The 21,549-nt window shown below is 38.8% G+C and overlaps 1 protein-coding gene across 1 annotated transcript in view; it reads right to left on the bottom strand.

Moving 5' to 3' along the window:
- The window catches only part of CCHR3.PART1H7orf31 (chromosome chr3.part1 C7orf31 homolog), a 559,004-nt gene extending 549,766 nt beyond the window's left edge, over positions 1-9,238 (bottom strand). Inside the window, exon 1 of the mRNA XM_044066850.1 lies at positions 8,839-9,238. Within this exon, the coding sequence (XP_043922785.1) occupies positions 8,839-8,978 (140 nt within the window). The 5' untranslated portion in view covers positions 8,979-9,238. The remainder of the gene's footprint in view (positions 1-8,838) is intronic.
- Between the last annotated feature and the right edge of the window lie 12,311 nt (positions 9,239-21,549).

The raw sequence follows: 21,549 nt of genomic DNA, 5'->3' as shown, positions 1-21,549 counted from the left end.
GCCAAAGGTATTTGGAATGGGGTCCCTCCTAAAGCTCTGACTAGAGTAGTCTGCCCAGACAAGTAGTGCTCCTCTGTAACCATTGCAGGCTTCATAATGGTTATGTCAGAGGCTGTGTCTCTCTTAGCAATAGTCTCTTTGCCATTCACTAAGATAAAATATAACCTATTGTGGTAGTTTGGCACCCTTCTTGTCGCAAGATAACCTACTGTTGGCATTTTGCCATTCCCACTTACTGGCTCCCTCACCTTTTGTTCCCTACCTTGCCTCCATGGACATCTATATGCTACATGGCCCCACTGGTTGCATTCAAAACATTTAACCCTAGGTCCTGGATGTGTACTTGGACTAGTGGCTTCCCCTGCTACTGTCAGATTCTATTGGGGCAGTCTGGTCCACCATGGGTTCCCTTAGAGCCATGAGCAGCACCGGGTGTCCCTTTCCTATACAGTGATGCCCTGCTTGCTAGGTATAGGTCTCCCTTCTTCCCTAACTCATCTACAGTAAGACATTGTCTATCAGCTAACCAGATCGTCATGTCCTCAGGCAAATTGCTAAGGGCTTGTTCCCTCACCAGTAATCTGCCAGCAGTCTGCCAGCCCTTCAAAAGTGGTGACCTGACATCCACATACCCATCTATGAAAATAAGTGCTTAGTTCAGCAACATATTCACAGACACTTTCATCTGTCTTGTGTCTGTGCTCGCAAAACTTTTCCTATAAGCTTCAGGTGTTGGCTTAAAAAATTCTAGCAAACAGTTCTTTACAACATTATAATTTAAAAAGTCATGATCAGACAGTTTGGATAGAACATTTACAGCTTTACCATGGGGTAAAGGGGTCTGGAACCACCCAAAGCCCTTGGTCAACATCATACTGTTTACATACTCTTGCAAACATATAAATTAAACTATCAAAATTATCCCCCTCTGTAAATTGTGGAAGGAATTTACTGACCTTTTGTGCTTCTGGGGTCCAGTTACTCCCTTCCTCATTACCTCCATGACTCTGGTGAAGAGTCAGTATCTCCTTTTCATGTTGCCTGTGCCTCGCCTTCTCCTCAGCTTCCAGGCATAGCAGTTTCTCATTCTCCTCAGCCTGCAGACATCACTGTTTCTCATTTTCCTCAGTCTCTAGATGCCTCAGTCTTTCTGCTGCTTCAATTTCCAAACCCTTGGCCTCCAACTCAAGTTTCTTTATCTCCAGACAGATTTTTAAGTCCTCTGTAAAGAGGTTGAGCTGTCAATTCTCTGAGTGTTGTACATCTCCATGGCTAGTCTAATCATCCTCCTGGTTGCTATTCTCTGATACAGCTGTGACTAAAGCTGCAGTCATGTCTGCTTTAGTCAGGTTTCCATATACCAGTCCTTTAGCCTGGCACATCTCAGCCAACTGACTCAATGTCAGCTTGCCATACTCCTCTGCTGTCATGATTGCTTGCTCTCCCTGACTAACTAAGTTAACAAAAGAAATAAAACAATTGTGATCTGAACTCTAAATGTTCACTGCATGGCTGATTTAGAGTACAAAAACACCTTCAGTGACCACTGTACAGAAACTACAGAAATTCAATGTCCACACCACTACCAATTAATATGTGATCTGGCTATCTCACCACTATCAACCAATTAATATTTGATGTGGATATCCCACCACTGCACTGGCACAGTACTCAAGGAGCCTCAATCCTCACCACTAACACCAGTGAGAGACATGCACATTGGGAGGATGACAAGTACACACACAGTAAAGTACAATTTCCCTTAACAGCACACAGAAATCACAGTCAATCTGGCACAGGTTTCTCTCTTTCTCTCCAGATCCCCAATAAGACTTCCCACCGGCACAGCTATAGGGTTCACATCTCAGCCGAGTGGTCAAGCCAAAACCTCCAGCACCCTCTCTCTCCAACCAGTGCTTTGTGTCACTGCCCATCTAGCTCACACACACACACACACACACACACACACACACACACACACACACACACACACACACACACACACACACACACACGCACACACACACACACACACAGTTTGAGATTTGATTTATTTGCAAACACACAAACACTCCTGGGGAAGGCTGGCACAGGTTCACTAGCTATTCCCCCTTCTGCCCAGACTAAATGGTAGTAATCACTGCCACCAACCACTACTTACTTACTTATCAGCTACTTAAGACCCTTCCTAAATGGTGACCAATTCTACTGTGCAATGTTACTGTTATCAATGTTTGTGCTCAGTGCTCTTGAAAGCTTTTGACTGGTTTATAAATGTGACCAAACATTTGGTCAGAACCTAAAGCTAATTAGATTTCATTTAATAATGTAAGCAAAGCTATAGAAAATAGTAGATCTTTTTTCCTAAAGCCATGTTGGAATTCTCTTGACAAGTTATTTGGTTCTAAGAATGCATCCTTATTATACATCCTCTCTCCGTACAGTCATGCGATGGCCCCATCACTGAACTGGTCAATTACACAAATTATTCTGAATTACAATTTAAAATCTAAAATTTGTTTCGTACATCTAACAAGTACCACCCCCCCAACAAAAATACAATTGACAAGACATGCTACATAGATACAAAAAGTGCTTGTCTGAATTTGTTCTGAAGGACACAGCTATTGCATGCATTCTTCCCTGTTTGACACATACCACCCCAATTTATATCGACCTCCAAACAACGCTGCTAAAAAAACCTGAACAATCGCACAACAAAACTGGAAATTTTGACACTGACCTCCCCTGCATATCTCTCAGAAAACTCAATTTCCCCATTCTCGTTAGACTTAATCAGTTAAAGACAGCACACAAAATCCTCTGCCTACCAAATGTTTGTCCCTCGCTCAACACTCTTTTAGAATGGTACAATCGCTCATACACTCTTCATTCTTCTATCAAATTTCTTGCAAAAATTAAACCCTTACACAGCTTATAAGAATACTTGCTCTATATTGGCCAAGATATGGAACTCCCTACAACTTTGTTTTGCCAAATAAACTTGCCAAAAGATGTCAGACTGAGTGCTATCCCCTACCTTGAAAACTCAAAGCCTTGTCACTTATTTGATTTTCTTGGATAATTTTCACTATCTACTGAACACTGTTATATAACTACTTATCCTCTTTTCACCTGCTGAAACACACATCATCTCTTTACCCCCATTCTTACTTCTCAATTCAACACAACACAAATTTCAGTCCTACACTGTCTGCTTCCAATGTCACAACCTTTCTATAACCTTGTTTCTCCATTGCCTACATTTTCCATAAATGTAAATATAAAAAACAAAGTTCAGCAACCAACACAACTATAAAAGCACACTTTTAATAATGACAAAATAATAAAACAGCACACAGCTTCAAAGATGAAACAGCAACAAATAAAAAGAACAGGTAAGCACTTCATGGATTGAGAACTGCTTCATCAGACCTAAGAGGGCTTGTGTTTTTTCTAGCATGCAATGTCATTTGACATAACACAGATCAATGAATCATATTACATGAAGGAAGGCAGACTGAATAGCAATGTTTGCATAGAACAGACTTGCCGAAGTACTGACAAACACTGGTGTGTTTCCAGAAAAAATTAAAGTTACGTAGTAGCTGTAATGATAGACCTACATGAACCTCTGTTCACATAATATAATATTTTGGTCTAGTCACCAAAGGCATATTTTCTTCGACAACATTTAACTAACTCTCCTAGATGTTCAAGCTCCTCTACTCTTCCCATGATGCACTGCTTCTTTTTTCAGACTGTGTCTGCTGCAATTATCTGTAAGGATATATAAAGCTTCAAGACAACAGAATGACCCTGTCTTCTGGGCTATCAGCCTCTATTTCCTTCTCTCTCTCTCTCTGCTATCCTCCTCCTCCTCCTAGTCTTAGTCCTGTTTCCTTCTCCTATTATCTTACTGTAGTAATTTCACTCTCACTCACCATTTTGTCTTTGTCACTCCCTTTTCTTTCTCTCTCAGTCACCATTTTGTCTCTCTCCCTCTCTGTTCTTTCTTTCTCATTTGCCTTTTTGTCCTTCTCCCTTTCCCATCCTTTTCATCACCTTTCTCTCTCTCTTTCTCTCTCTTTATCTTTCTCCAACTTCCCAAAATATTTCTGTGAATCTGTAAGCCACCTTTTTACACAGTCAAGTTACCTCAACCCACCCCACTCCCCTCAGAAACAACAAAAGCAAGAAAGCTGAATGCAGTACTCACCATCTCTGCAGCAGCTTCCCTTTCTACTCTGATGCCATCTACTCCTCCGCTCCCCCATCAACACATAACAACACAACTCCATCTACATTCTCTTTCATACTTGTAACCACTGCAACCATAAAAGGGTAATGCTTTAAATTGAAACCCACCTTATCAGCTGTAGATAACTTGCCACCTCACTATCTTAGACTTACAGCCAAAACCATAGGTTATCCTGTCTTCCTTCTGATAAAAATATCACCCCAGAATCATATGTTCCAAGTATATGGAAACACATCATTGTCTTTCCTTTACATTAAGGGGCAAGTCTGTGGAACTATCCAACTGCTGACGTAATGTAATTGTATTCTTCATTTCTAACATGCTGAAAAAAATGCGTGCACTGTCACCTGCTCCAGCATCTCCAAAATCTACTTACCAGTAGTCTTCTTTTAAGTAGCCAGCATGATTTCCAACTACATCACAACACTGAGACACTGCCTTACCAGCATTTTTAAATATCATATATCAATTTAGAAACACAAGTAATCTAAGTAGCTTTTGTCTGTTTGGACCTCTCAGAAGGAATTCAACACTGCCTCTCACATCAAGCTGCTAATCAAACTCCACTCACTAGGACTATCTAACCAAACCATATCTTCATTCAATAGCTGTCTTACTATAGACAACAATGTGTCACATGGCAAGATGCCACATCTCTCTACCTATCCTTATTTGCTAGAGTCATACATTGAATCTATACTAGGTCCCCTATTGTTTAATGTTTTTACCAATGACATGGCTGACTAAGTTTGCAGATGACTGCGAACTAGGAGCAGTCACTGAATCTCCAAATGACTTAGCCATCCTGCAGGAAGGTTTGTCCCAAATAAATAACTGGTGTCAAAATCATGGTCTGAACCTAATTGCCAAAAAATACATTATTGTATCCTTTGGGAAGTCATCTACCCTAAGGGACTACCCCATTGACAATACATGCCTAAGATTTGACCCAGTTGCATGGGATTTGGGAAATTATGTGGGCAGTGGCCTAACTTTTGACCACCATGTGTCTATTGTTTTAAAAAAGTCGTTCTATATTGCACAGCTTATAAACAAAGGGATTGTGCCTAGATCTAGAAATGTCATTGTTTCCCTTTACTCAGACCTCATTAGGCCAGTCATTGAATGTAATGCCCCTTTGGCATCTATCTGTCCAGACACATTCAACAACTGGAATGCCCTCAAAGATATCATACTAAAAGGATACAAGGTCTAAACAACATGTCCTACATGGACCCACTCAAAGCCCTGTCAGTATGCTCAGTATCCGACAGACTGCTTAAGGTGACTTGTGTCTGGCATACAAGGTATCCTCTGACTCGTTACTGATTGATTTACTGCACAACAGCAATTCAAATGGCATCGGAAATACTTGGTCTAGGAATTTAAACCTCTTCTGTAACATCAACAGAGCAGTTTGAAGGGACAAGTATATTTTGAGAGGATACCGCTGCTATCGAACAGACTCCCATCCACATAAAAACAAAGTTCATTCCTGTCCATTTTCAAGTGCAACTTAGATCTATGGATGGGAAACAGAAAATGTACCCCAGGACTGCCCACTGTGCTACTAATGGACAGCTGCAGCTCCTAAATGTTTTATCCCATGCATGGGTCCCCTCATATTATCTGTGGTATGACTCAAGTTATTCTTATTAGTGGCAATATGTAATTAGTGACCATGGAGTAGGTAAGGCCAATCTATAGCAAGATGGGATAGGCTATTTCAAGCACAAAGAAGGAAACTGGCTAGTCTTAAAATGGCCTGCAAGGGCAGCTAGCCTAATACGTACCTATGAAACTATAAAGTAGCTCCCACATGCTGTTTATACAGCACACTAATGATGATACACTTTCCTCTTCATTTACAACTTTACCAATCTCCTCACCCATATCCAAGAATGTTCTTCTTTTGAGTCCTGGCTCCATGTATCATATCTATTACCGAACCCAAAGAAACCAAAGGTAATGCTATTCACTCCCAAAATCATCAAAAATAACCCTACACTCTTTACAGTTACCTTAGCAGACAATATGGCATTATAAATCATCCCCATTCACTAAACCATCTGGTCTCACAATAGATAATGGCTTATACTTTAACCTCCACTTTCAGCAAGCCATCAAGATGACTCATCAGAAATTTGGACTACCTTATAAAGTCAAACCTTTCTTCTCTGACCAAGGCCACAAAACTAAAGCAACTGCCTACCTTCTTCTAAAACTCTTATACACCATTCCTGTATTACTCACCTACAAGCATCACATATCTCAAAGCTATAACGATGCTACAATAAAATTGCCAGAATTGCTGCTTACATCCTTGACAAAAAGGGAACATCACTGTAAAGCCCTCTCCAAGCTCAACTAGCTGGAATTCCCAAAGCAAGTTGAACAATACCAGCTAATAACAGTGTTCAAAATTATTTAACAACCAATTAAATGCCCAGCCTTAAGTACACACACACACACACACACACACACACACACACACACACACACACACACACACACACACGCACACACACACACACACACACACACACACACATACACAAAGTCTTGAACTCTTTTGGGGATTCCATTTACTCAAATTACACCTTTAAACTCTTGAACAAAATATTCATCTATGTTACACAAAGTCAGTCTTTCGATAACTTCAAATCTTTTCTGAAGTCTTTCTGGCTCAGTATCTGTCTCCATACTGCAGAACATTATGTCATCTAACACCTATCCTCCTATGTGCTTCTTATCAATTTTACCAATAACATCCGCCAGTAGTTATATTGTAATTTATAGCATAACAATTTCCTACACCCCTGTATATAATCTCATATAACCTCCTGTTCCTTATAAACCATCTCTGACTACATCTCTATATATTTTGCCCATCAAGCAATCCTCCGGTTACCACCTCAACCTATATCATCGGCAGTCTTTTTCTGTCTTCCTGCACCATCAGTTACTGCTACTCCAGAGCCTTGCAGTGACTTCTTTCCTCTATTATCATTGTAACCATGAAGGCTGTTTTTTACTTCTATACTCAGGTGCTTTCTCTATGCCATTGTCATCATGCTTTATTCTTTGTCTTATCTTAATCCATTCTTCTAGTTTATTTGTTGCTCCTTTGAGGTTGTTGTTATTTTACATTTCACTACAATGTAATGTTCTTATCATATGCATTTCTTCATGTTTAGTGTAATGTTTAAATTGCCATTGTAATGTACTTCTTACGCAAATTTCTTCATGTACTGTACATTGCTGGATGTCCCTCCACCGGGCCTTTCCTGAAAAGGGGTCTTTAAAGCCTAATCAGAATTTACTGATAAACAAATACAAATAAATAAATACATTTACACTGGTGTCCAGGGATGACAAAAGAAAAAAAATATTTATATTGAAGTGTTAAAGTCAGTGCTTGTTATATGAAATAAATACAACATTATATGCAGGAAATTGAGTTACCTTTTGACATATTACTTATTTACACCTTGTTGTTTCTCTGCTTTAAGATTTTCTTTTCTGCTTCCATTTCTTAAGTCTGGTTTTACTTTTAACCTTATGCTGGCAATCCCATAGCGCATTCAGTTTATTACCTTCCAAAATAATTCATAAACTGATTCTTAAAATTACCTTCAATGCCTTTCTCCCTTCAGTAAGTAAATCTGCTCAGTACAGAAGAAACAGATTTGGCTTCAGAACTGGACAGTATAACATTTAAAACGCAGTGTCAACATCATCAGCATACTGCTAGGAAGCATTTAGTAGCATGCAGCCCCTCTCTGCACTCCTCCCTCCAACCCCAACAAACTTCCCATGTTGTGTCAAGGCTGATATGAAGGTATACATTAACTAATAGCCTCTGTAACAAAGATCTACTAAGCAGAAGGACAAACACCTCCTTCTGCTTAAGTAGTTGCAGCATACCATTTCTGTGACTCCACAGTGCAAGTCAGGGTTGGACTACAACTTTAAAGTCTCTCAGCTGTGAGCAAAAATACATTATCAGTAAGGAAAACTACCAATTTCCTGCTAAATATATCCAAGGCATTTGTTTTTGTCAGAGGTCTATAGAATCTGATTGTTGTATTTCAAAATAATGTACGTCTTTTTATATAATTTCTTTTTGAATTTATGTTCAAGCAGTTGAATATTTGTTGTATAATATCTTGTTTAATTTATTTCTCAGTATTCTAACCACTATATGCTGCATCATTTGTAAAACTTTATTACTCCTTTTATCTGTTCTATGATCTTTGTACAAAATAGCTATGTTTATATAATGTTTTTATTATTTTTATTTTTTTTTTATAATTATTTACTATGTATTTGGAGCTTTTCTCCCCAGGCCTCTGCTGAAAACTGTCACCTTGTGTCCAGTCGGAATAACCCGGAAAAATAAATGGAAAATAAATAAATAAATAAAATAATTTAATCTTTAGATGTCAAACAGATGAACTGCAAAGTGGGTGTCATACATATCAGTCACAAACTGCTTCTGAAACAAATGATACAATGGCTTCAGATTATTTCAGCCTTTACATTTGAATCTCTTAACATAGTATATGTTGTCCTACCTTTCCTGAGATACAGTGGGACGCTGATTTATCTGCAAAGGTGTCAGTAGTTCTGTGGACTCAAGGGTGCGAGATAAGATGTCTGCACCTTGTGTTTCATGGTAGTAGTAAGATAAGCCTTTCAGTCCTTCACTCTCCATGTTTTCCTGTAGACAGAGAAAGTGATAAATTCTACTTCAGTTTTCTGAAAGCTTTGGTCATTGTAACTGCTATCCAAGAGTGCAGGCATGTACTTTTACAACAACACTATTAAGTGACACATACTGTCCTTGGAAACAAGACACACCTTCCCCTCTCAGACTAGAAACAAAAGTACACCAGACAACTAATTCTAAAACAAACAATATCAACTAGGCAAAGTGGATGGGGCTGTGTGCAGTGTTAGCCCCTGCTTTAGAGAACAAGACTGAACCTATCACCACAAAGCTGGAGTCCGGTAGCCCTGCTTATTTGAATTATTTACTATGCTCAGATCTGTTACAGCTCTTCTTACAACTACAGATGGAAATTCCTCCTGCTCTTTCTTCAGGTGAGCCAGTGAAGTGTAGCACACTTATTACCATGGAACTACAGCAGAGCACATTCCTGCTGTCAGCTCAGAAATAAAGACTGCTGCAGGAAATAATCAACCACAATAATTATGTTGCTTAGAAACAGGAATTTTGGTTTGTTTTATTTTTACTTAAATGAGTAAGAACAACAAGAAACATTTAGATGTTGTAAGTCGAGCATGGTTCTGTATATATCTATATCTATATCTATATGTATATATATATATAGATATATATATATATATATATATATATATGCATGTGTGTGTGTGTGTGTGTGTGTGTATATATATATATATATATATGTGTGTGTGTGTGTGTGTGTGTGTGCGTGCGTGTGTGTGTGTGTGTGTGTGTGTATATATATATATATATATATGTGTGTGTGTGTGTGTGTGTGTGTGTGTATATATATATATATATATATATATGTGTGTGTGTGTGTGTGTGTGTGTGTGTGTGTGTGTGTGTGTGTGTGTGTATATATATATATATATATATATATATATATATATATATATATATATATAAAATGGAGGAATAGTCAAACACAGTGTTAAGTAGCTGACATGTTCAGGAATCAAACCCAAGTCTTTATGATATAACTGTTTTACAGCCTTTATCAGTATGACAATTTTCTATGAGAAGTGCTGTATCGCATGACACTAAACTCAGAACTTTGATCTCTGCCCGAATCTTACACATTTCTTTCAAGTGTATGTTGAAAATTATTGGATATCACATCAAATCTATGCCATTTATAACTGGGTGAGCAGTGTCTGTTATTACGAAAATATTACTTTTCACTTCTGAAATAAAACAAACCGGACAGAAGATTTTCTTAGATGGTAGTTCAAAGTCTGAGATAATGTTCTTGAAGATTTTTAAAAAAGCAATAATACTTGACAGGGTGGGCATTATTGGAGAAATAACAGACTGCCCATGGTTGCAGCACTTGGCTTCTCCACCTAGAAGTTCTGTTATTTCCTCTATAACACCCACCCTGGAGGACAATATTACAGTTAAAGAATGTGCTAGCTGTTAAACAGATTTGTATATTTTTATTGCTATATATTTTGTAATATATTTTTGAGGTAAAACATTTTCTCCACCTAATCAAACTTATTGCAATAGAAGTAATTTTTGTAGGAAGAATTGTTTTACATCCAGTATATAAGTTATTTCTTTAATGTCTTCACACATAAAACACACACACACACACACACACACACACACACACACACACACACACACACACACACACACACACACATTCAGAAACACAGACAGACTAACACATTTATACATAGAAATATACACACATTCAGACTCACACTCATATACATAGAGACACAGACACACATAATCACCCACACACAAGGCTGGATCCAACACAAGGTCACCTAGGTAGCTGTCTAAGGCCTTTTGCTGACTGGGGGGGCCTGGCCTGGCCCTAAAAATAACCCTAAAGAAGGCCTCCAAGAATCGCACACTGAAACAACACCACTCCTCCAAATAGAATTTTCTAAAATATCCACTATTTATGTAGCACTTTTGTCTATAAAAAGACTTCATCAGAATGAATGACTTTTGTTTTAGACACATATATATATAACCTCAATCAGGAAGAGACCATTACATCACTTCCTGGGGCTAACAACACACTTAAAGAATAAATAAGAAATAACAGTACAATATTTCCACAAAATGACCCATTTTTTTCTTACAAAACGCAGTAAATGAAGAGATGACAGCATTTACTTGCACTGTGTTTGAACACTTTTCCAGTCTCAAAAGGTGAAATAAACACAATTTTTCCACAGGAAAAAAATATTTTTCAACTACTTTAAACAACTTTTAAACTGACTGGAAAAAGGTGTGCTCCCATGTAAAAGTACAGTTAATTTTTGTAACAGTCCATTAAAACACAAACTCCTTGATTAAAAATAACATTGTTAAACAGAAAAGTACATTAAAACAATATTTATTTTTTCATGTGTAAGGTTTTTCCCAAAAGGCAACTTATTTGCCCAGCAAAGGAACAGCACAAGCCAACCCTCGATCTTCAAAAGCCACAGAAGAGAGCTCTCTTCAATGGCAGGGAAGCTCTGTAGGGCTTGGTGCTCAAAACTCTGTTTTAGGCAGTTCAAGCTGCCTAATGGCTTGAACATGTAGAAGGTGCCCTGAAACTTTAGACGCTGGTCAGCTGTTATATCCTTGGCAGCATATAACACATATAGCTAATGCTGCTGTAGCAATGATCAATATGATGAACACTGAATGATGATAGTGCATTTGTGGTCAGGGCTGAAGCTTTGTTTGTAGTGTAACCTGTAGCAAGCTGCTTGCTACAAATGTAGAAATATAGCAAGTGGTTCATTTGCTACAGTTTTCAAAGAAGAAAGAGGCTTTTTTTGGTCCTCATTTAGAAGAGGACCCTTTTTGCCCTCAAGTACAAGACTTTTTTGCTCCCCAACTTAAAGTTGAGAAGGGACAACCCAACCTGGGGAATAGTAGCACAGGGAATATGTACCTATGGCTCTGGGTGACAACACAGTGTACAAAACTTTAAAAAAAAATTTGCAAGTTATAAGGGACCTACAATCAACATTCGATGAGGTTGAGTATTTAAGAAAAAATGTTTTTAAGCATGTCTACTGTTGTCAATTACACAATCATCAAATCTAAAGAATCTTATTGTGAGATGCACACCAGAACAGAAAGCAGTCCAAAGTGGTACAACACTTGCAACCATCCAAGATGCAAAAACATGTCAGATGATTTTTTTTCTTCCAACATAACTTCACTGAACAGAAGTTTCAAAGTACATGGTTACTGTACATGCACCTCTAATTACATGATTTATCTAATCAAATTCAGGAAATGTCCAGAGGCAGATTATATAGAGCAGACAGAACAGGCACTCAGAACTACGATGAATAACCACAGACACCCAGTTACATATGACTGACCAGCCAATGACAAGTCATTTTCCCAATCTGATCATTATAAATCACATATGTCAGTTATGGTTCTTTAAGGACATTTCCATACACATTTGGAAAGAGGGCAGTGATGACTGAGCTAATTCAGTCCTTCAGTCTGACAGGAGTCTGAACTTGGATCTTAGTTTTATGAGACACTACAGTACTTAAAAGCATTTCCCTCTGAACAAGTAACAGTGAACATGTACATTTGTAACGTGTACTGCAGAGCCACACATGTCTGCTATTGCTGTTATCCATGATTTTATGATGTATTTACCCCAAATCCACTAGCTTTCTCAATATGTTAACAGTACTTGAAAGATTACTGACATTTCTGTAATGCTGACATTTTAGTTTTATTAATGATGACAGAGCTGTTATTATTACTATTATATGAAGTAGCACTCCAGTCTAAACACTAGTAACCATAAGCTTAATGGTCAGTAGGGCCTTAATATTCAGAAAAATGTTAACAGTATAACAGTATTTTGCTTAGTACTGTCACTTTTCACATTTATCTGTTAGAACTTTGGACTGAATGTCAGCACATTTGTTTTTCTTTTTCTGTCTCTCTTTCTTTCAGTTAGCTAAATGAAAGTCTGTACAGTATACAAACTGCACACAATGGTCATACATTCTAATATCTTATTGTCTTGGTAGTCCCTGCCTTTTTAATAACACATCACTTCATCACTTCATGATGAACAGGATATTACTGCCTCAAAAAAGGCTGCATGTTCAGACAGATTAACAAATTATAAAGTATAATTTTTTGCTTTCCTTCTGTGTATTTAACTAATCTTCCTGCACACTGCTTTTTACTGTGATTCATTTTCATATTAAGTGTTGAGAGGAAAAAAAGTGTGTTCCCATTGAGTTGTACTTATTCTGTGACATGAGAAACCCGTAAAGCAAAATAATAGAGAAAAGTGTCAGACTGTTTTCCATGGGTTTTGACAGTACTGTGCACTGTGGTCTAAAATATGGGTATATGAGTATTTACATGGGTAGTTCCCAAATTCTGGTTAACTATGGGCAAACGTGAAGTTGTGCATGCAGCACATGGTCCAAATGAGCCTTCCTATTCAAGAATACTTCTAGCATGTGATAAATTACATGAAGCTGAAAGATAACAAGTAATGTTAATTCTTACTTTGTTGTGGCTTTTTGTGAAGAATGTGCAACTTTCTTGCTTATTTATGCATCTTATTACAATTGAACTCTTTTCATTTGGTTAATTCTTAAGAAAAAAAATATATTTTAGTGTCTTCAGTGTTAGAACTACCAGTAACACATCTTTCAGATTGAGGTGAACCTTCACTTGAAAAGGATTTCATGTTCCATGGACATGTCGATCCTAGAAATGAGCTCCAAGGTAGGAGTTTGCAGCCTCTGTCAGCAGAGGAGCTGTTTGTCAAGATGGTATGAAGGGTATTTTTCAGATTCAGGCTTACATTGCTCAGCTGCTGTATCACTTCTCATCTCAAAGCTGGGGTCTGTAGTAGTTATAGATCAATTGGACCTGACAAATGATCCTGGCAACTTCATTTATTTATTTATGTATTTATTCACTTTGTTAACTGGGGTAGAGGACTGATCCCATTGTATCAATTTCAGTCTCAGCTCAGATGTTGAAAATAATGTAAAACTTTCCCAACCTCTGAATAGCATTGTAAATCAGGAAGATGTAGGCTGGCATTTCACCAAGAGATTTTAGAAGAATCCTTGCTAATAAAATGGATTGGGCAAATTCTGATTGAAACAGTTACATAATTGTGGAGTCCCCCCATTAAGACAGAAAGAGTTTCTGAACAGATGAAGACAGTAGTACTCACAGAAAAAGCATATCCTACAATGGCACAAAATCTGATTTCTTCCAGTTACAGTTAAACCCAAAGATTACAAGACTGGCATTATTATAGCCTGGATGGCCATTAAATGTTGAAGAAACTGAGTCTGAATGAGGCAGTTTTCTATTTAGTCACAATAAGACAATTTGGTGAAGAGGATTTGAGAGAGACAAAGAAGGCAAGAGAAAACTATGACATCCAGCAAAGAGATAGTTGATTGTGTGAGATAAGACTTGCAACAGTCAAGCGTGACTGTAGAAGAAGGTAGCATTGAACTGGGAGAGGAGCAACAGTTCATGCAGCACACCAACCCCATGCAGAAAAAATGGGAAAAAGAGGGTTGATGATGGTAGTGATGGTGATGATGATGATGAAGGTTGTTTTTAAGCTTTCATTCAAGGCTGATGTTACATTAGATTGATGCAGAACTAGGCGGTATAATAAGCAACTTTATAAATATGGCTCATCAAGAAGAGATGTTAAGAATTTGCATACATTTGGAGTATGTGTTTATCTACACCCCTGAAAAAGATAAAATAACAATTCATCTCCAGCTACCTAATTAGTTGCTATTAACACAAGAAGGTGCACATAGCCCATATACTAAACCGATGCAGTTTCTTGGCAAAATTATTGTATACTTTTGATTCTTTGCTAACAAGTTTGGAAATTTCTAAGAGTAACCTTTTAATCCCTTTGGATTTTTCACAAAATTCCTATCTAAACTGAAGAAGAGTAAGAAATGAACCACATCACACACATCTGTGAGCCAGTGTAATACATGAAAATACAAGGAAAACCCTTAAAACAACTACTGGCTGTTCAAGCACAATGTAAGTAAATGCTGGCCAGTCTTCATTTAATGAAGACTTGATGAAGATACCCACCAACTTATCCAGCTCAGCTCTGGAATACCTTTAAAATAATTGTTTTGCTGGATATTGGAATGACCCGTCGAAGGAAGATCCAACATTAAATAAATACATTCACAGAAAATTAAATTATTTATTTTATTTTATTTGTTTTACATTTAACTAAGTACATCGATTCAAAGTCCCTTTTCTGGGCCAGCTGTTGCAAAGTAAAATACACAACAGTTGTTCAGATGTGATGCAAAATCCACCATTAAGAAAGACAGATATTACAAATAAATAAAATGTAACTATGAAATTAATAATAAATAAAATGTAATTATGAGGTTAATAAGGCAGTTGTTTTAAGTCTTATGACAGATGACATGCTATCATACAAACTGTAGTTCAAAAGTCACTATGCTGTAATACGACTAGGTTGCTAAGGCCGGAGAAGTATAATAATGAAGGTTTAACTTGAATACTGTTCTTCAGCGAGAGCGAAGCAGAGTGGAAACATGAGAAAAATAAAAGACAAGATGGGGGTGGGCAGTAAGGAGAAAGGTTGCTATGATTAAGATTAACATGATTGAATGGCTGGCAACTGTTAAAGCAGAGGAATGATAAGCCACTTAGAAGTGGGTATATGAGGTATAAGGAAGGAGTAGAAAAGGTAAATGTAGGAGCAAGCTGATCGCCAGCCTTCAGAGAAGTTAAGGTTATCATCTTCAGTATCAGATAACGTCTCCACCCAGACTGAATCACAACAGCTGGAACACAGACTGATTGGAGTTATGTCTGTGCTTAGAGGATAATGAACTGAGATTGCTGAATAAATCATTTAAGATAATGCTTCAAATGATTTTCTGTACTCACATTCATCAGATGTGAAGAAATCTTCATATGAAACATTTTAGTGCTGGTGTTACTATTATTATTATTCTGTGCAGGGTCTGCATGTCCTCCCTGTGGTCACGTGGGTTTCCTCCGGGTGCTCCGGTTTCCTCCCACATCCCAAAGACATGCTGTAGGTGGATTGGACACTCTAAATTGGCCCTAGGTGTGAGTGTGTGCATGTGTGTCCCTTTTGTGGAAGGCTGGGCGCCAGGCTGGCAACTCGACACCGTAAAACTCCACTGCCAATCATGAGCGGACAGATGATCCGCTGTGGCGACCCCTGACCGGGTAAAAGCTGAAAGAAGAAGAAGAAGAAGAAAGTCAAAAGTCAAAGTAAACTTTATTGTCATTCAGAATTCACACAAGCGGAAAACCCAATCGGAATTCAGTGTCTCTGGACTCAATGTGCAGACAGCATATAGACTATGTTCACAGACATTTACACATCTAACACCTAGCTATTACATCACGGACATGCAGGTAGACAAACTAATACAGCACATAATTAGAAATGCATTTTAACACTTTTCAAACTGAACACTTACTTGCATGAGACTTTAATATTCCACAGGTACTTGGTTAAGACAATGCATTGATCCTTGCACAGAAAGAAGCATTTGAGTATTGCACTGTGAACATTAGAGTATTGCACTATGGACCTTAAGAGTATTGCACTATGGTTAATTTACGAATTTGCAACATGTATTGCACTGAAAGAAGAGATATTTTAATGCATTGCTACTGCCCCAGATGGCCTATAAGTTGCAGTCATGGTGAATATTGCAGTAAGTATTAGATAAAACTGGTAACCAGGTTAATGCACAATTTGAGACAGTTTCTACTGACCCAGGTGGACATCATGGGGTGTAGTGGTTACTAGAATTCAGCAGCCTGATGACATTAGAGAAGAAGCTGTTCCTGAATCTCCTACTTCTGCAGTGTATGCTTCAGAAGCGCTTTCTGGATGATAGATGCAGGAACAGTATGTAAGCAAGGTGAGTGCAGTCTTTAATTATTCCTCCGACCCTGCTGAGACATCTGGATAAGTACAAGTCATGGATAGGTGGTAAGGTGGTCTTAATGATCCTCTTGGCTGTCTTCACCACTCTGTGGAGGGATTTGCACTCAGATATAGAGCAGCTTCCATACAAAGCTTCCATACCATACTACGAGGTTGTTCGTCAGGATGCTTTCTATAGTACCTCTGTCAAAGGTAGTGAGAACTGTCGATGGGAGATTCGCTCTCCTCAGCCTTCTTAAAAAGTGCAATCTCTGGTGTGCTTTCTTGTCTATGGCATTTGTATTTGTGTTCCAAGACAAGTCCTCATCGATGTGCAATTCCAGAAACTTCATGCTTCTTACTCTTTCCACTGTTTCCCCACTGAGGGTGAGGGGAGAATGTTCCTTGCGATTTTTCCTTTAGTCCACAATTATCTATTTTGTCTTGTTCACATTTAGTGCCAAGTTGTTATTTCCACACCAGGTAATCAGTTGTTCTACCTCATCTCTATGCACTGTTTCATCATCATTACTGATGAGGCCCACCACCGTTGTGTCATCAGCAAACTTGATGATGTGATTTGTATTGTACCTGGCTGTACAATCATGTGTTAACAGGGTGAACAGCAAGGGACTTACTACACATCCTTGTGGAACTCCAGTGTTACGAGTGGCAACGCACGATGCGTCGGAGACCATCCAGGTGCAATTAACCATAGGCAAGACTGCTCTGCAAATTGTAGCATGTTACAGGCCACCCTCACAAACTCAGGAACCTCACATGGCCTTCCTGAAAACACTAGAGGGGATAAATGTATCACCAAACACCATCATACTAGGTGACTTCAATTACCCTAATATAGACTGGGAACACTACTCAAGCCCAAACACCCTAGCCCAAAAGTTCCTGGAATTCATAAACTCAAATGCCATGGAACAACTAGTCACCATCCCCACAAGAGGAGATAACATACTTGATCTCATCATCACGAACATGGGAGCACAATGTTCAACACCGGAGGTGTACCCCTCACTGGTGAGATCAGATCACAAACTAATCTCGCTGGAGGTCCTCATCCCACCCCACCTGAAATAAAAAAGACCACAGTAAAGAACTTCTCAAAAGCCGACTTCACACTTCTAAAGACTAGTGTGGTCTCCTTTAAGGCCCCCGAGCGGGCGGAAAACAGTACTCAAGCCGCTGAATCACTTACAAATGCCTTCTACCAGCACCTGCAGGACTGCATGGATAAGGCAATCCCAAGCAAAACAAAGTCTCTTTGTACCAAAGGCAAGCGTCCAGTCTGGTGGACTCCAGCCATAAACAAACTCTACAACAAAAGGAGGAAGCTACTACAAGATAGAGCAAAATCCTTAAAAGGTAAGACACCCTTGATCACTATAAGTAAAAAACTAAGAGCTCTCATAAAATCATCCAAAGCAAATTTTGAGAGAAAAATAGCTAAAGACTCAAAAAACAATCATAAGGCCTTCTTTAGCTATGTTAGAAACCTGGGAGGAAACTCCCAGATATGCTCAGAGCTAGTTCAAAATGATGTGAAGATTACTGATCCTACAGACATTGCCAACATACTGGCTGACAGGTTCAGTGCAAACTTCTCCCCCCCCCCCAAAAGGAGAGATATCTATACAAAACGATTGCAGCCCCCCAAACATCTCCAGTGCCCAAGTGAGAACTGCTCTCTCCAAAGCAAAAAACACAGCATCCATGGGACCTGATGGTGTCCCCAGCTGTGTGCTCCACGAACTCAATGAGGAATTAAACCCACAGCTAGGACAGCTGTTTAATCAAAGTCTTACCTCTGGATACGTACCCAGGGAGTGGCGCACTGCAACTGTGGTCCCACTTCACAAAGGCGGTGCCTCCACCGACCCTGGAAATTACCGGCCATTAGCTTGACAAGCCTTATCTGCAAAGCCATGGAGAGGATCATAATGGACCTCATAAATAAAGACATAGGGAATTTGCAGACTTTGGATCCAACCCAGTTTGGCTTTGTCAAAGGCAGATCATGCCTTTTAAACTTGGTTGACTTTTTGAAACAGTCACCAAAGCCATTGATGAGGGAAAGGCAGTCCATACAGCCTACCTCGATCTGGCTAAGGCCTTCGATACAATACCCCACTCGGGTATCATTGAAAAACTCATCAGCTTAAATGTCAACCCATACATCACAAGATGGGTTGCAAACTGGCTGAGTGACAGAACCCACAGGGTCAGAGTTGCTGGCGCCATGTCAGACTCAAAGCCTGTCACAAGTGGTGTCCCACAGGGCTCAGTCCTGGGCCCACTCTTGTTTGGCATCTACTTTTCGAAGTACAAGCAAACACAGGAGGGTTATGGCTGACAAAGTTTGCAGATGACTGCAAACTGGGCGCCATAGTAGAAAACACATCTGACACAGATATCCTTCAGAAGGGTCTCACAGAAAGCGGATAACTGGTGCCAGAGCCACGGCCTAAAGTTAAATGCCAAAAATGCATAGTCATACCCTTCGGGAAAAACAAGGTTACCCCTAGCTACCAAATAGGTGGCAATCCACTGAGCACAGAAGAAGTTATCAGGGACCTGGGGACCCAGGTTGATAGTAGTCTGTCATTCGACACCCATGTAGCTAAAGTAGTTAGGAAGACCTTCTACATTGCCCACCTTATCATGAAGGGATTCTCATCTAGATCAAGGGAGGTCATAGTCTCCCTTTACTCATCACTCATCAGACCAATGATTGAGTACAATGCCCCATTCGAATGTATCTGACCCGACACTTGCAGCAGCTGGAGAGGCCACAAAAGTTCCTCACCAAAAGGATAAAGGGTCTCAAAAATCTGTCCTATGCTGCCCGACTGAAAGAACTCCAGCTCTATTCAGTCGCTTACCGCTTGCTCAGAGGTGACCTTTGCCTAACATACAAGGCCATGTCAAACCCAGATTTGATGAACATGCTTCACCTCAAAAAATCTAGATCCGTCAGAGCCACAAGGGCGGGAGACTTAAACCTCGACACGGCTATTAATAGGACGTGCTGGAGGGATAGATTCATCACCCAAAGACTCCCTATGCTGTGGAACAAAATCCCGGTACATGTGAGGCAGAGCACCTCGCTGGCCTTGTTCAAGAGAAATCTTGACCGATGGATGGGAGATCGCAGATATACCCCAGGGATTACCTCAGTGTCACTGCTCGACAGAGGCACAGCAAAATAATGGGTATAGTTCCCCATACTAAAGGGGTGGCGTAAGCCACAAAATGATGGGCTAGGCTTGTAAATGCCGTCAGGCAGATAGCCTAGTATGAACCTATGAACCTATGAACCTATGAGTGTTGCTATCTGAGGAGTTATTTCCTGCACACACTTTCTGAGGTCTTTGTGTGAGAAAGTCAAGAATCCAGTTACAAAGTAGAGTGTTGACACCTAAGTGGAGTAGCTTCATTACCAGATGAAGAGGGATGACCATGTTAAAAGCAGAGTTGAAGTCAATGAATAGTACCCTCGCATAATTGTTTTTATTCTCAAGGTGTTCCAGCAATAGATGGAGTGCTAGAGAGATGGCATCTGCCATCGAGCGGTTTGCTCAGTAAGCAAACTGCAGAGGGTCAAGATCAGCAGGCAGCCCAGATGATATGGCATCTTTGACCAGCCTTTCAAAACACTTCATCACTGTGGAGGTGAGGGCTACAGGGTGGTAGTCATTTAGGTAAAATGGTGGAGAACATTTCTCATCGTTTAAATATAGAAAAAGGCACCAAAAAGTTTTTAAACCCAATTAATTAAATACATACCAAGATTCCCCACTAGGTGGTAGTATTTCATCAAAAATTTAGTTCTCTTACTACAATTTAATGACTTACTCATATAAATACATTTATTACATTCATAATGCATATAAGAATATATAAATGTTAAAAATAATAAAAATATATATACAAATACAATAATACACACACACACATATATATATTTATATATATATATATATATATATATATATATATATATTTATATATATATATATATATATAATATCTGTGTTCCATATATTAAAATATGTATATATTAATATGTTATCTGATGCTTTTCATGAATATATAGCTAATGTTTTAAAGGGTCTATCTCTTAAAAATGATAATTTAATATACATTTATATAGCTTTTATAGGCTAGTATTTCTCCTGAATATACAACTAATGTTTTAGAGGTCTATCTCTTAGGAATGGTTTGATGGAAACTTTATCATTCGACCCCTTCCCTTTATCTGACTACATCCTGATTATCCATTTAATTTCATGTTGTTCTATGTGGTTCTTAATATTGCTTAGTCTCTTACTCCTATTAACTAGCTCTATTGCTGTAAATTTAAATTTATGGCTTAAGTCATTATCCAGTGTGTGCTTAGCCAAAGCATTTGTTTCATCCTCTCGATTAATGGCATAGATGTGTTCTCTCACTCTTTCTCTTAGGGTTCTATTGGTTTTGCTTATATAGTACCTTGTACATTTCTCACAGCTAGCCAAATAGATGAGGTCTCTATATTTACAGTCCGCATAATATTTAAAA

The sequence above is a fragment of the Protopterus annectens genome, chromosome 3.part1, assembly GCF_019279795.1.
Source record: "Protopterus annectens isolate FY-2018-M chromosome 3.part1, PAN1.0, whole genome shotgun sequence".
In the NCBI taxonomy this organism is placed as follows: domain Eukaryota; kingdom Metazoa; phylum Chordata; order Ceratodontiformes; family Protopteridae; genus Protopterus; species Protopterus annectens.
The sequence above is the reverse complement of the archived record's forward strand: the minus strand, read 5'-3'. Positions and strand labels throughout refer to the sequence as shown.